The sequence below is a fragment of the Nicotiana tomentosiformis genome, chromosome 5 (genome assembly GCF_000390325.3).
Source record: "Nicotiana tomentosiformis chromosome 5, ASM39032v3, whole genome shotgun sequence".
In the NCBI taxonomy this organism is placed as follows: domain Eukaryota; kingdom Viridiplantae; phylum Streptophyta; class Magnoliopsida; order Solanales; family Solanaceae; genus Nicotiana; species Nicotiana tomentosiformis.
Genome location: NC_090816.1, coordinates 23,303,818 through 23,317,340, shown reverse-complemented (window position 1 = coordinate 23,317,340; position 13,523 = coordinate 23,303,818). Strand labels below are relative to the sequence as shown.

The window sequence follows — 13,523 nt, the reverse complement described above, 5'->3', positions numbered from 1 at the left end:
GGGATGATCGGAATCGGCTTGGGGTCCGTTGATGGGTCTAATGTGAATGTGTGCCCTACATCAGGCTGGATGTGTTCATTCAGCATAGCGTTGCTTATGGAGAGAGTCTTCGGGCATTGGATGTTATTCCCATCGTCACATATTCCATGTAATACTCTATTGTGCCATGTAGGTTGTGAGAGGGTCTGATTATTTCGCACATGTGCTGAGGTCCCATGTAGCTTGTGGTGTTATATGAGTAGGATGGATCTCGAGATGCAGGTCATTTATTGCACCTTATCTGTGCTTGGGTTTCGTAGCGTATGGCGATGTCCGTCTCCCCAGGATTTGTATTATGCACTTGGCGTGCTTGTGGTTGATATTCAGGCATTTTGTAAGTATAAGAGTTACGGCTTGATGTGTGTGTTTTCTTCTTGATTGTTATGTGCGGATCAGGTGGCATGCCGCCACATGGTATATTATTTGGATCGGGTGGCACGCCGCCACAGGCATGTTGTGTGGATCGGGTTGCACTCCGCAACAGTATCATATTAGATCGGGTTGCACGCTGCAACAGTGAGATGTTGAGCATAGTTCCTTACACTTATTTTGTGTGCCTTGTTTTTCATCCCTGAGGTAGGTTCATAGCATCTATTCGACCATTTTATTCGTTACGCAGGCTGGGTAATTCCCTGTCAGAGTTCGTTCTTCCTTATGAGTTATATTCGAGTGGTAGCTTGTTGGCGCTTTGATGGTGTTGCATAAGATCTTGGTCAGTGTTTGAGGTGACTCAATGCCTGAGCAGTTTGTACTGGGTGAGACGAGATTATTGGACCTGAAATTAGTGCAATCAGATTTATATAAAGTATATTTAAGAGCAAATATCGTTATTCAGTTCAGAATGAGGTAATTGTCCTTGTCAGGAGGAGAGACTCCATGATTTGTTGATTCGGCAGGTGGTTATTAGTTTCCACACATCTCTGCCATCGTGGCAGTATTTTGAAAGTTGGAACAGGACTTATAGGCATCATGAGATGTATTGGGGGCATCAGATTCGTGAAATTTTAGCTAATGTGGTCGGAGGATATTATTATGGGCAACTGACTTATGTGGTGCATGGTGTGATTTCGGCATGGGTGCATGATCATGTTTTGGTACATTGTGTAGTGATTAATATGGTGTTCGTATGTTAGAATCGGGTCTTGTAGAAAAATTCGGAAGTTGGAATTTGGTTCTAAGGCTTATTGACTAAATAAAAGGGAGGATCTTCATTCTGACTCGAGCTAATGTGTTCAATTGGGTTGTGGTGGCATGGGTAAGTGCACAAGGTGTTAAACAGTGATTTTGGACAACTCCGGAGCAGTTCTTAGCACGTTCGGGGATGAATGTATGTTTAAGTGGGGAAGAATGTAACGACCCAACCAGTTGTTTTGAGATCTAGCGCGTCGTTCGGCGGTTTGAGGCTTTGGGTAGCTTCCATTCAGGTATTATGACGTGTATGTGTGGTCAGAATTAAATTTCGGGGATTCGGAGTTGATTTGGAAAGAAAATTCTCATTTCGGAAGCTTTAAGTTAGAAGAATTGGCTAAGGTTTGACTTTTGAGCAAAAGACATCGGAATCAGGATTTGAAGGTTCTGATAGGTTCGTATGATGATTTCGAACTTGGGCGTATGTTCGGGTTGAGTATCAAACCACCCGGGAGCAATTCGGCGCGTATTGTGGAAAGTTAGCATTTGGAAGGCCTTAGAACTTTCTAAGTTTGGTTTGAGGTGGACTTTGGTATTGTCGATGTCCGCTTGGGATTCCGAACTTTGGAATAGGTTCGTATTATGATTTATGACTTGTGCGCGAAGTTTGGCGTCATTCCGTAATGTATTGGTATAGTTCGGACGCGTTCGTCGAAGTTTGAAAGTTTAAAGAAGGATTTCGATCGTTGATTCGTAATTTCGATATTGTTTGGCGTGATTTGAGGCCTCGACTAAGTTTGTAATGTGTTTCGGGACGCGTTGGTATAATTGGTCAAGGTCCCGGGGGTCTCAGGTGGATTCCTTATGATTAACGGATCAAATTTGGACTTGAAGAAATTGTTGGAAATCTGCCTTCCGGTGCAATCGCACCTGCAGAATTTTGCTCGCAGAAGCGGCCTGGCATGACTGAGGTAGGGGTCGCAGAAGCGGAGTCGCATATGCGCTGGATCGATCGCAGAAGCGGAAAGTGAGAGGGAGGGCTGCTTCGCAGAAGCGGCAGTGTTGCCGCAGAAGCGAAGGGGAGCATCGCATATGCGGAGCCGCAGAAGCGGCTAATGGACCGCAGATGCGAAAGGTCACTGGGCAGTGTGTTCTTTTAAAACGGGGGTTTGGCCCATTTACACTTCATTTCGTCCATGGGAGCCGATTTTGGAGCAATTTTGGAGTGTCATCTTCATCATCTATTATGGGGTAAGTGATTTCTTCACATTGTGAGTTAAATACATGGTTTATATATGGATTTAAGCAGGAGAATTTGTAGAAATTTGGGATTTTGGTGGAAAACCTAGAAATTTGTATTTTTGGATTTTTACCACGAATTTGGACATGGAATTAGGAATAAATTATATATTTGAGCTCGTAATGTTATGGGTAATGATTATCTTCAACAATTTTCAGAATCCGGGCACGTGGAGTCGAGGGTTGTCTTTAATGACTTTTAGAGCGGAGTTGGAAATTGTTAGGACTTGATTAATTATAAGCATTAGAGTATATTCTAACTGAATTGCACATTGTTTGACTAGTTTCGGATCGTTTGGCTTGAATTGAAGAGTTAAAGAGGCGTTGGAGCAGTTTTGGAACTTCAGAGCGAGGTAAGTCTCTTGTCTAATCCTCCCCCCCTCCCCCCTACCCCCTAGGTGATATTTATTGTTATGTGTAACTAGTTGTGGGTGCTACGTACGCGCGAGGTGACAAGAGTCTGTACGTAGCTAAAGCATGTTTACGTCCGGGTAGACTTAGGACTTTATCATGTAATAATTGAATTATTTGAACTCATTCTGCTGGCTTAATTAATTAAAGTTATAACTGAATTTGATTTAGAAATAAATATATGTATACTAGGCCGAGCCTTAACACTTTGAGTTATGGGCGAGTTATCTGAGAAACGGTAAAGATTAAATTCATTTTGTGCTCACGTACTGAATTGTAAACACATGTCTCGTAATTCGGTAACTTCCTTCCTTTCTTGTGGAGCGGGCCGAATGCCTTGGCAGTATAATAGATGCATCTATGGTTCGTGTCTCTTGACCCTCGACAGTGTACACGTTATTCTGGATCGGGTCGAACGACCTCGGCAGAATCGTGCGTTATATCGCTATTAGTCTGAATATTCACGAGATAAACCTTCCACTTATACCCGGTGTTTTATGGTATTTCTTATTTATTTGATATTGACACTTGGAATTTTCTAAGCTATTAAGGTAGAATACAAGATCGAAAAATTATATTTTAAAGGAAATATTTGGAGGATTATGAAATTTACAGATTTACCCCACTATTATTGTGCACTTCATATTTGTTATGAATTATTATATTAATTTATTGGACCTTTAGTAAGTATCGATGTCGACCCCTGGTCACTACTTCTCTGGGGTTAGGCTAGATACTTACTGGGTACGCGTTGATTTACGTACTCATGCTGCACTTCTGCACTAAATGTGTAGGATCTGACAGGTTCATTTGGTGATCATCTTGGCGCGTAGGCGCATCTGCTGAGGAGACTTTATGTGAGCTGCAATCCAGGCTACGCTTCGCAGTCCACCGAGTCTGCATCGTACTATTTATTTACATTCAGTACAGATGTTGTATTATTATTGTATTTCTTAGAAATGCTCATGCACTTGTGACACCGGATCTTGGGGTTAAAATTTGTGTTTTTGAAAGTAATAAAATGAGTAATCAAATTGGTAAATCACTGTTGGCTTGCATGACGGTGGTGTTAGGCTCCATCACAACCTATAGTGGATTTTGGGTCATGACACTACACATGGATTAATTAAATAGCCTTTTGAAGTCTACACACTGAATTCTCAAAACTATATCTAACAGCAGTTTTCACTAAAGCATATTGACAAGTTCATAGGGCATACATAAGGCAGGTTCATGCTTGCATTCTTTGAGAACAAAGCTAAGGTGACAGGATTGACCAACATGAGATAGCATACTACTTCAAGTACAATTTTAAAGCAAACATGGTCCAGGATTAGCATAAAGAACTTAGTCATGAGATTTTAAACATGAGAGTCTAATAAAATCATAGACAGAAAGCCAATCAGAGTATAGTCCTCACATAAGGATGTCTAACATGAGAAACTAATAGCATAACCACAAGTTGGTGGACATGGTCTACAAACAAAACTTAATTTGAACAAGCTAAGTACCAGTCATAGAAAAAAAGGGCTTAAGTAACACCAGAACTTAGTAGGCACGGATACATCAAAACTAGACTATCAGATTACACATAAGAGAAAAGCTGGATGTTGCACTTTCACCTTGTAAACCATAGGTAGTACTAAACAGTATGTGATTAAGCCAAGCAGGGAACACACCTTAAAGTTCACAATTAGCAGGGCAATACATTTGGCTAAAAGCATGGCTAAGAACTAATTCTAGTAGGGTATTAAGTACACATGAATGATCCAACAGGAACTAGAACACATGAACTGATTTATCACAAAGATACAGAACAAGGCAGGGAGATAAACTCAGGATGAGTGGAAGGTATAAACATTCAAACACACAAAAACATACTAGGCAGGGAATGATTAAGGTAGTGAGAATCATTCATGCTGAACACATACAATAGGCATACATCAGAGTCAGAAATTGGAGAAGTTCAGATGCTAGAAAAGTTCTCAGTCATAAACTGACAGGGGTAACACAGTATCATATAAATTCATAAAGTTTAAGTGACATAGATATACAAAACATGAATACAACGAGAAGGAATGAAATTGACATAGCCAAAGACACTTACCAGTTGCGAATTATCAAACGAGTAAACAAGAAGAATAATTCCAACAATACTTCAGTCGTTGGCAGCAGAGAGAACAACATAACCCAAAGAACTCCAGCTCCCAAAGGTTTCAGATGAACCCCGGGCAGTGCTCGCACTGAGAAGGTCAGTTAATCAAAATCTGGTGGCCTTGGCTTTCAGCCGGCCAAGAGCCAATAGTACAGAGAGTATAGAAGAATCAAAGTAGTGGTAACAATAGTTGAGTAATGAATCATTTTTTTAGGGGAACGGGAAAGGGGGGCTAATATAGTAGTCGATTAAGCAGAAAAACAAGGAAAGAAAATCAATCAAGTTTAAGCAAGGAAAAGGAAAATCACATGCATAGCCTATTCCGAATCAAAATAGGTAAAAATCGGACAAATCCTAGTTTGACAAGTAGTCAAAATTAGCCAAGAATCTCGGTGAATCGGACCCATACGACCTTGTTGAGAGTCTATACAGACGGATTTTCATCTGTATCATGTAGGTTGAGGACGATTGCACTCGATTCGAAGAGGTAATACTTGCCAAAATCAGGCAAGTACTAAATAATACCACGAATGTATGAATGATAACAAGATAGTGCAAATAAGGTAAGCAGATCGTGAAAGAGTTTTATGATTTAGTCGGGTTTTGAGGAGATTTGGGAGGAGGCGGCTAGGGTTTGGTGTAAGAGTGGGGAGATGAGGGAACGTAAAGGCAGCTGGGCAGGAAGAATGGTCTTTAGGGTTTGGGGTGAGGGATATAAGGAGAAAGAGGGGAAGTGTTGTGAGTCGTTAATCATTTTTTATCAACGACTGAGATTTATATGACCTTGGTCGGGTGTAACGGGTCGTGGTATTGGGCTAGGGGTTATTGGGCTGGAGTTTAAGGTGTGGAATGGTGAAGTGGGTCCGAAATTTGGCTTGTTTTGGGCCAGATTTTAAATACAAGAAATTAAGGGGAAAATAATTTAATAAAATAGCTAAATAAATATAAAAAATACTATTTATAAAACTTAATACTTTAAAATAATATTTTAAGATTATAAAAATATAAATAATTATTTTGGCCCTATAAAAATGACAAATACAATTAATTGTAAAGTATAGGCTATTATTGCAAAACATGTGTAAATAGTTCGAAAATGCAGATGTAATTATATAAAATGAAGTAAAATATTGTAAAGAATATATGTAGGTGTAATAAATAAATTTTTATTATTAATTTATCATAAAATAATTTGAAGGAGTAATTAATAAATATTTAAATAATTTAAATACAAGAAAATCAATTTTAAAGTCTTAAAAATTATGAAAAATTACAGAAAGTACTTATATGACTCTTGTAAATTTGTGATGATGCAAGAAGGATATTTTGAAAGTATATAGGATATTCATAAAAATATAAGGAAAAAATTGGGCATCAACAGTACTCTCTCTCTCTCTCGAGCAGTACACACTAAATAGGCATAGTTAATTGAGAGCTCTTCAATCAACAACAATAAAAATATAGTTGAACAAGTAGAGAAAGATCAACGACAAATTTATAATAAATGTAGTAAAAAATCATCCTTCAATAGGTTCCATCAAACCCTAGATGAGAGAGTTTAGCCACTCATAAATGTATAAACAGTCATCATGAAGGAATTAATGTCCACTAGCGTCATTCGAAGAATGAATAAGAAAAGATTTACCGCTTAGGATAGATGGATGTGACCCAATGGCTAAAGTCAAAAATATTAAACTACAAAGTAAAGAGAGAAACAGAGGGAAAACTCGTTTGATTCTTGCTCCACAGTGCTCTGTAGCCTTTTTCTTCTCCAAAATAATGTCCAACCCTTTCTCAACTCATTTAGGGAGTATTTATATGTTAGGGTCGAGGTCCTTGAGTCCAAATCCAGGTCGAAGTCTTTTAATTCACGCACTTTTGATCACCGGGCTATAGACCTCGCGAGGCCAGGCTTATAGCGCGGTCAGCCTGGCTACAGAATTGGCTACGCATGTCCTGCAGCGCAGTCAAGCTGGCTATGCTTGGCCTGTAGCACGGTAAAGCTGGCTACGCTTGGCCTGTAGCCAGGCTTGGGTACTTGATGTTTCTGTGCTCTTTTCTTGTATTTTCGTCCTCTTTTCATGCAACTTTCATTCGACTCTTTCTTCCGATGCTCCTACACATAAAGAAAACATAATTTAATTCAAATATCGCACAATTAATCACTAAACTAACAAAATATAGAATGAGTAATGTACTAAAAGTATAGCATTTTGGCCAAACATCAGGTAGCAAACAAGGTGATGAAATAAAAAAAAAAAAAAATATATATATATATATATATATATATATATATATACATACAAGATTCTAAAAATCTAAGCACAAAGGAAACTTTTTCAATGGGTATGGTTGAAATTCATTGAAAACATATGGATGAGTCAATATATAAAATTTGAGAAAGATTGGAGGTGATTTGGACTGATTTGGTATCAAAATTTGTAGTTAAAATTGAGTTCAAAAAATTTTGTGCGACACATGTATCAAACATGTATCACCATATATCTCACACACAGGTTTACATGGATATACATGTAATACACATTTGATACAAATATGCTCAGGGGCAGCTCTAAGGCTAGGCCATTGAGGTCGTTACCATAGGCCCCAAAATTTAAAGGCCCCAAATTTACTTTAAATTATTATTATTATTATTATTATTATTATTATTATTATTACTATATAAATTTATAAATAGGTATTATAAATAGAAGTGTTACAATATATTTTATTATTATTTGATTTAGGTTAGTTTATACCAAATAAGTTCATAAATTTTAATAATTTCCTTCACTCATTAATTAGTATATTTGCTTCACTCTTCAATTTTAGTTTTACCCTTTTTATATAGAAATTAATTTATATACATCGACAATATAATGAATTTCTTTTACAATCTTCTCTGAAACGGTATGAACACAAAAGCATTCATGCACCGGTTTTCTTTTAGTGTAATTCAACATATTGTATAGGTTATTTACATTTATTTTAGATATTTACTAACAAGTGCAACTTAACATAATGAACTACAATTATCGTTTAAATTAATGAGAAAGGTGTAAATATTTTTGACACTGTCAATGCTCAAAACTTAAAGTATTACGTTATGTACGCTCATTTCTTTTTCTTGTTTGTGATGATAGCCGAATCAAAAATTTCACTTTGAATTTGGGATCTCAACATCTAATAATCCATCACTTTATTCTTTGTGCTCTTCTTCCTATTTTCTTTTATTTTTTGAAAATTCGCTATTTTTGTCTTAAATGATTAATTTGTTGTTTAGAAAGTAATTTTTTTAGTTTGTGTACAAAATAAATTTAAGGGTCTCTCAATATGATTTCGCCTTAGGTCACGAGATCCTTTGAGCCGCCCCTGAATATGATACATATGTGATACATAGTGTAATACACACATCATCTTTTTAAATGTTCATCTTCTACTTCGAATTTTCAATCCAAACCACCTCAAAACTCTACCAAATTATTTCAAAACTGAGATTTAAACTCTTTAAGATGTATCTAATCTATTGCAACAATACTCATTCAAAAGAAAGCAAAATTTGATATTTTCTTGCTACAAATAGCCAATTGGCTAATATTTTTTAAATTGGCTAATTTATGTACCAACTTACCTATGGGCTGACATAACTGATAATTTTCCATTAATAAATGCATGATATGTGTTTTGTGCATACACTTCTTCCTCTTAACCTCGTAATTTAATTGTATGTACTTTCACTTCATTTCACAATGGAATTGATGTAATTTTATATAAATATTAAATGCGAGTAAATTTTTTATCAAATGCGATAGACAACACTGGACTTAGAATCCCGAATGACTTGACCGACCTGTCTTACCCGCGGGCCCTATAAATGGAAGAAAAACCCCGGAATTGATGGTATAACTTATAAGCAAACTCTTGCAGCCGGCTCGCGATTTCCTTTGTTCTTTAAAAGGAATTATGTTTTATAGATTGAGACACATTTTGTGAACAACTTTTGCAAACAAATAGAAAGCTCCAAGGAATTGAGTAATAATTTAAAAATCTTACGCCAAATTATTGACAAAGCAATTATAGCATTAACATCAAGATTGTTTGGTTTTCTTACTCTATGTTCGATATTTGCATTGGGTCCCCATTAATTTTGATTTATGCCACGTAAGGTCCATTAAAGAGGTGAAAAACACTCCCTGCCATATATTGTTTTCATTCCAGGGAGCAAACTCGAGACTTATCGGTATCTTCCATTTCATCTCAACCTTTAGCGGTATCAGTAACATTAATTATAAGCACCATAAAAGGACGTTGATTAGTAGTACAAGTACAAGGCAACCATGGATCAAAACCAAACATCATCAACGGCAAACATGGACGAAAACCAAAGATCAGCAGTGGCTGTTGGCTGGTGGCTAGTGGTATCTCTGTTGATGAGGTTCCTTACATTCATTTTCTTGTTAGTATCATTGATTGTCCTTGTTACTGATAGTACTGTTGAATCAGTTGATATCTTTGGTTTTCCAGTCAAGGCCACTGATTTCTATGCTTATCGGTAAACTTCCTACTTTCCCCTTTCAAATACTTGAGCGACGTTTGTTTTTTCTTTTCCCTAAAAAAGATTAAGATTAAGATGTCCTAATATGATGCATATTGATTATTAAGATATTGTTTTAAATCTTAACACTGAATAATAGATTGTTTGTTTTATCAACATATAAACGTACGTGAGGGACAATATAATGATGATTGTGTATTGGTAGTGGTTGATACTATTGTGGGACGGTGAATGGTATTGTTTGTGAGTTATAAGTACGGTGAACCAATTTTTCTTACACTAATATAATTTTCAATAACCTCAAGAACATAAACCATATAAAAATATTAATATTGATATTATTCATACTAATAGCAATGAATAGAAGACTTTACTTATACAAAAAAATAAGCACTAATTTTTACTGTCTCATCAACATTTATTCGTACGTACATTTACTTGTTAAATCATTAAGCGATCTATTGACTCTAGCTCCTTCATACATACACGCCTTTAAAATATAAAATCTTTTTCTTAACTAATAAATAAAGAATTTAGTGAACTGACGAATAAAATGAAGAGAAGAAGTATTAGTGAGCCAATTTCAGATCCTTAGCTATCATTAGAAAAGGGAATATAGAGCTCCAGTAAAAAATAAAAAATACAACATTGCAAAGTGCAATAAAAATAAAAGAGCCTAAATGGGACAGTGCTTGATAGGGCAGGGCAAAATTTTTAAAAATGCTAAATAGGGCAGGGCGGATCAAATGTTAGTTGGTCAAAACTTGCCCCGCCCCGCTCCAATTGCCATCCCCGTAACCAATTCTGATTCAAATTTCATAACATATTAAGTGGAACACAAACGGGTCTTCATCAATCACTAATACTACTTTGTTAGCATTTTGGTGTTTGGCCAATTACTCCTGGCTGAACTTGGAACACATAAGATCAAATAATCGATTATTATCCTTATATATTTATTAGTAAATTGGACCAGATTCAACATTTCAAATGTGTATATGTGCTTTTTAGTGATTAAATTCTTTATTTTTGTTGAATATTTGGGATGCAGTTACATGATATCTGCAATTACGATAGGAATGGCCTACACACTGCTATTAGTTGTATTAACAATCTTCCACACCATCTCTGCAAGTCCCATTGGCGGTAAACGCGTTGCTTATTTTGAATTTTATAGTGATAAGGTACGCCAAATAATTGTTCGAAAAAATGAAAAATATTACTTCAATTCCAAAAAAGAATGACAAAATTTGAAGTACGAAAATCAACACATCTTTCTCAATGGATGTAACGTTACATTTCAGGTTATTTCGTACCTATTGGCAACTGGTGCAGCTGCTGGATTAGGATTCAGTGTGGAATATAACAGAAATCTGGGCATAGATTTTTTCAACGTAGCAAATGCTGCTGCTAGCTTGCTTCTTCTTGGATCTTTTTTCTCTGCTTTATCCTCTGTCCTTTCTTCTCTTAATCTTCCAAAAAGATCTTAAGCTTTAAGATCTACTACTGTAAATTATGAATACACAAGTTCTCAAGAAATTGGTTTTAATTTGGTTAGGATCATACTAATGCAATTCACAATATATCTTTCTTTTTCAAAATATATGGTTTTTGATCCATGGTTTATTGCAATTGATAATATATGATGCAGATGAATGCATGAGTGGCGAAGCCAGAAATTTATCAAAGGGTGTTCAAACTTGAAAAAAGTGAAAAATATTTCCCGATAAAGAGTGTTCAGTATATTTTATATTCGTCTAAAACCTAATATTTTACGAATATACGCAGCATAATTTTTGGACAAAGGGTGGTCAATTGACTCTATAAGACATGTAGCTTCGCCCCTACCTGCATGAAATAAGCCCTGCATATATGTATAATAATCCAAGCTTTTATACTACTATAGTATTTTTCTTGTTACAACAGGGTATTTACTTTACTTTTTAGGTTATCAAATTCAAGCTGCTAGTACTTTATGTTATATGTAACCTTAACTTGATTGCATAACATTGTTTTTCACATGGTTAGTTCATAGAAGTTAAATTCCTTAACAATGGACAACTTGGACAATCAAGTTACCTAAGTCATATTAACGTGGTTAATTAATACATATTCTCATGCCTGTTGCCAACTATTAGCATGATTAATTACCACAATGTATTTAAACAACCTAAATTGCAAACTAGGACATAGGCCAACTAGCTAGGATGGTATAATTTGGAGAATAGTAACTGTCCAAGTGGCAATGTTGGAAACAAAAATTGAGTGACACACTCAATTTGTTTCGAATTTTTATGCACTGAAAGTATAAAAATTATTTACGCAATCATTGTAAGTAATTCTATGTAATAACTTCAAATGCAAGTAATTAACCTGTTATACTATATTACATTACACTGATGATATAGAAATTCTATTGGATATAATACAAGTCTTTTTTCCCACCCACCCCCCCCCCCCAAAAAAAGAACCTTTTTTGCCTGATCAACACTCTTTTTAAGTTGCTTAATCCTGCATGACATAAAGGTTCTCTTATTCATATGACTATAAAAGCTTCCATAGCTAGACAAATCTTCCCTTTCCTTAGCCTCCAAAGTACAAAAAGCCCATTTTTCCTCCACCATATCTCTATCTCAACAACAAACGAAAAAATCAAGGTTTAATTTCAAGCAAAAATGAACAGCACTATAGGGGAAGCAAGTGAAGGTCCAGATCAATTTAATGAAAAAGCCTTTGAAAATTATGGCTATGGTATTGGATTCTCCCTATTAATTCTTGTAATTCTTATACTCATCACCTATTCTTCTTACTTATATATTGGAAAAAGATCAACCAATAATTCCTCTTCCCATATTGGAAATTCTAACACCACCACCAATATATTGGAAAACCATTTGATTTTCATTCAACAAGGTATTGATGAAGATACCTTAAAAAGCTATCCAAAGTTACTTTATTCACAAGCCAAAGCTCAAAAAAAGGACTTAGTTTCTTCTTCAGGTTGTTCAATTTGTTTGGCAGATTATAAAGATAATGATAAGCTTAAGTTATTGCCTGATTGTCACCATATTTTTCATGTCAAGTGTATTGACCCTTGGTTAAGGCTTCACCCAACTTGTCCAAATTGTAGAAGTTCTCCTTTTCCATCTCCTTTGCCTACTCCTTTGGCTGAAGTGGTTCCATTGGCAACAAGGCAAAGCTGATTTTGTCTTGTCTTCTTCTTTTTGTTTGTTTCTTTTCCTTTTCCTTGTATGTAAATGATCCACATTAATGTACATGTTAGGTTAATTAATTGTTTTGATGGATTTAACAGTGTCAATATATTTTATATTATCAGTATACTTAAATATGTGGTAACAAGTTAGTTTCTTTACTAGGCTTAGTTATATTATTATAAAGGTTTATTGTAATTGTTTTATCTTATAAGTGACCTAATTGTACGCATACTTTTGCACGACATAAAATTTGAAGTCTAGTTTATTAATTGATGAAGTCCTACAAAGGGGAATTTTTAACAATCCTAATATATCTTTCATTTTCTTCAATTTGCTTTACTGAAATTTTATGAATTTTATAAATATTTCTTGGTTCAGTTTACACAATTATTTATCAGTGCAATCATGCAAATAGTAAATCACGTGTATGGCTTAGAGCTGGCATGAGGGTAAGGAGGTTGCCAAATAAAATTGATACTTTCGTAATAAATTTCTATTTTTATTATTTTGCTAACACCGGGGTATGAACAATGTAGGATCTATTTTTGAAAGTCTCAATCGATAAGAGGTCTTTAATTCCAGTTACTACTATATCATTTAGAGCATGTTTAGAAAACCACATAGGAATTGGATTTGAGTATAATTATACAGTTTGGCATATTTGTCTGGCCAAGTAATTATTTGGTCAGCATGAAATTGGGTGTAATTGAAATTGTATTAT

The 13,523-nt window shown here is 35.4% G+C and overlaps 2 protein-coding genes across 2 annotated transcripts; both read left to right on the top strand.

The window, feature by feature from the left end:
- The first annotated feature begins 9,369 nt into the window (after positions 1-9,369).
- Positions 9,370-11,077, top strand: LOC104092392 (CASP-like protein PIMP1). The gene is made up of 3 exons (XM_009597987.3): positions 9,370-9,584; positions 10,639-10,771; positions 10,892-11,077. The coding sequence occupies exons 1-3, from the start codon at positions 9,370-9,372 to the stop codon at positions 11,075-11,077; spliced, it is 534 nt and encodes a 177-aa protein (XP_009596282.1).
- Positions 11,078-12,262: 1,185 nt separating this feature from the next.
- On the top strand, positions 12,263-12,790 carry LOC138892020 (RING-H2 finger protein ATL70-like). Its single transcript, XM_070175711.1, has one exon. The coding sequence runs from the start codon at positions 12,263-12,265 to the stop codon at positions 12,788-12,790; it is 528 nt and encodes a 175-aa protein (XP_070031812.1).
- Positions 12,791-13,523: the final 733 nt, after the last annotated feature.

Coding starts and splice junctions, on each gene's coding strand:
- LOC104092392 (XM_009597987.3), top strand. CDS start 9,370: ATGGATCAAAACCAAACATCATCAACGGCAAACATGGACGAAAACCAA. Junction 9,585..10,638: donor ACTGATTTCTATGCTTATCG/GTAAACTTCCTA, acceptor TTTGGGATGCAG/TTACATGATATCTGCAATTA. Junction 10,772..10,891: donor TTGAATTTTATAGTGATAAG/GTACGCCAAATA, acceptor GTTACATTTCAG/GTTATTTCGTACCTATTGGC.
- LOC138892020 (XM_070175711.1), top strand. CDS start 12,263: ATGAACAGCACTATAGGGGAAGCAAGTGAAGGTCCAGATCAATTTAAT.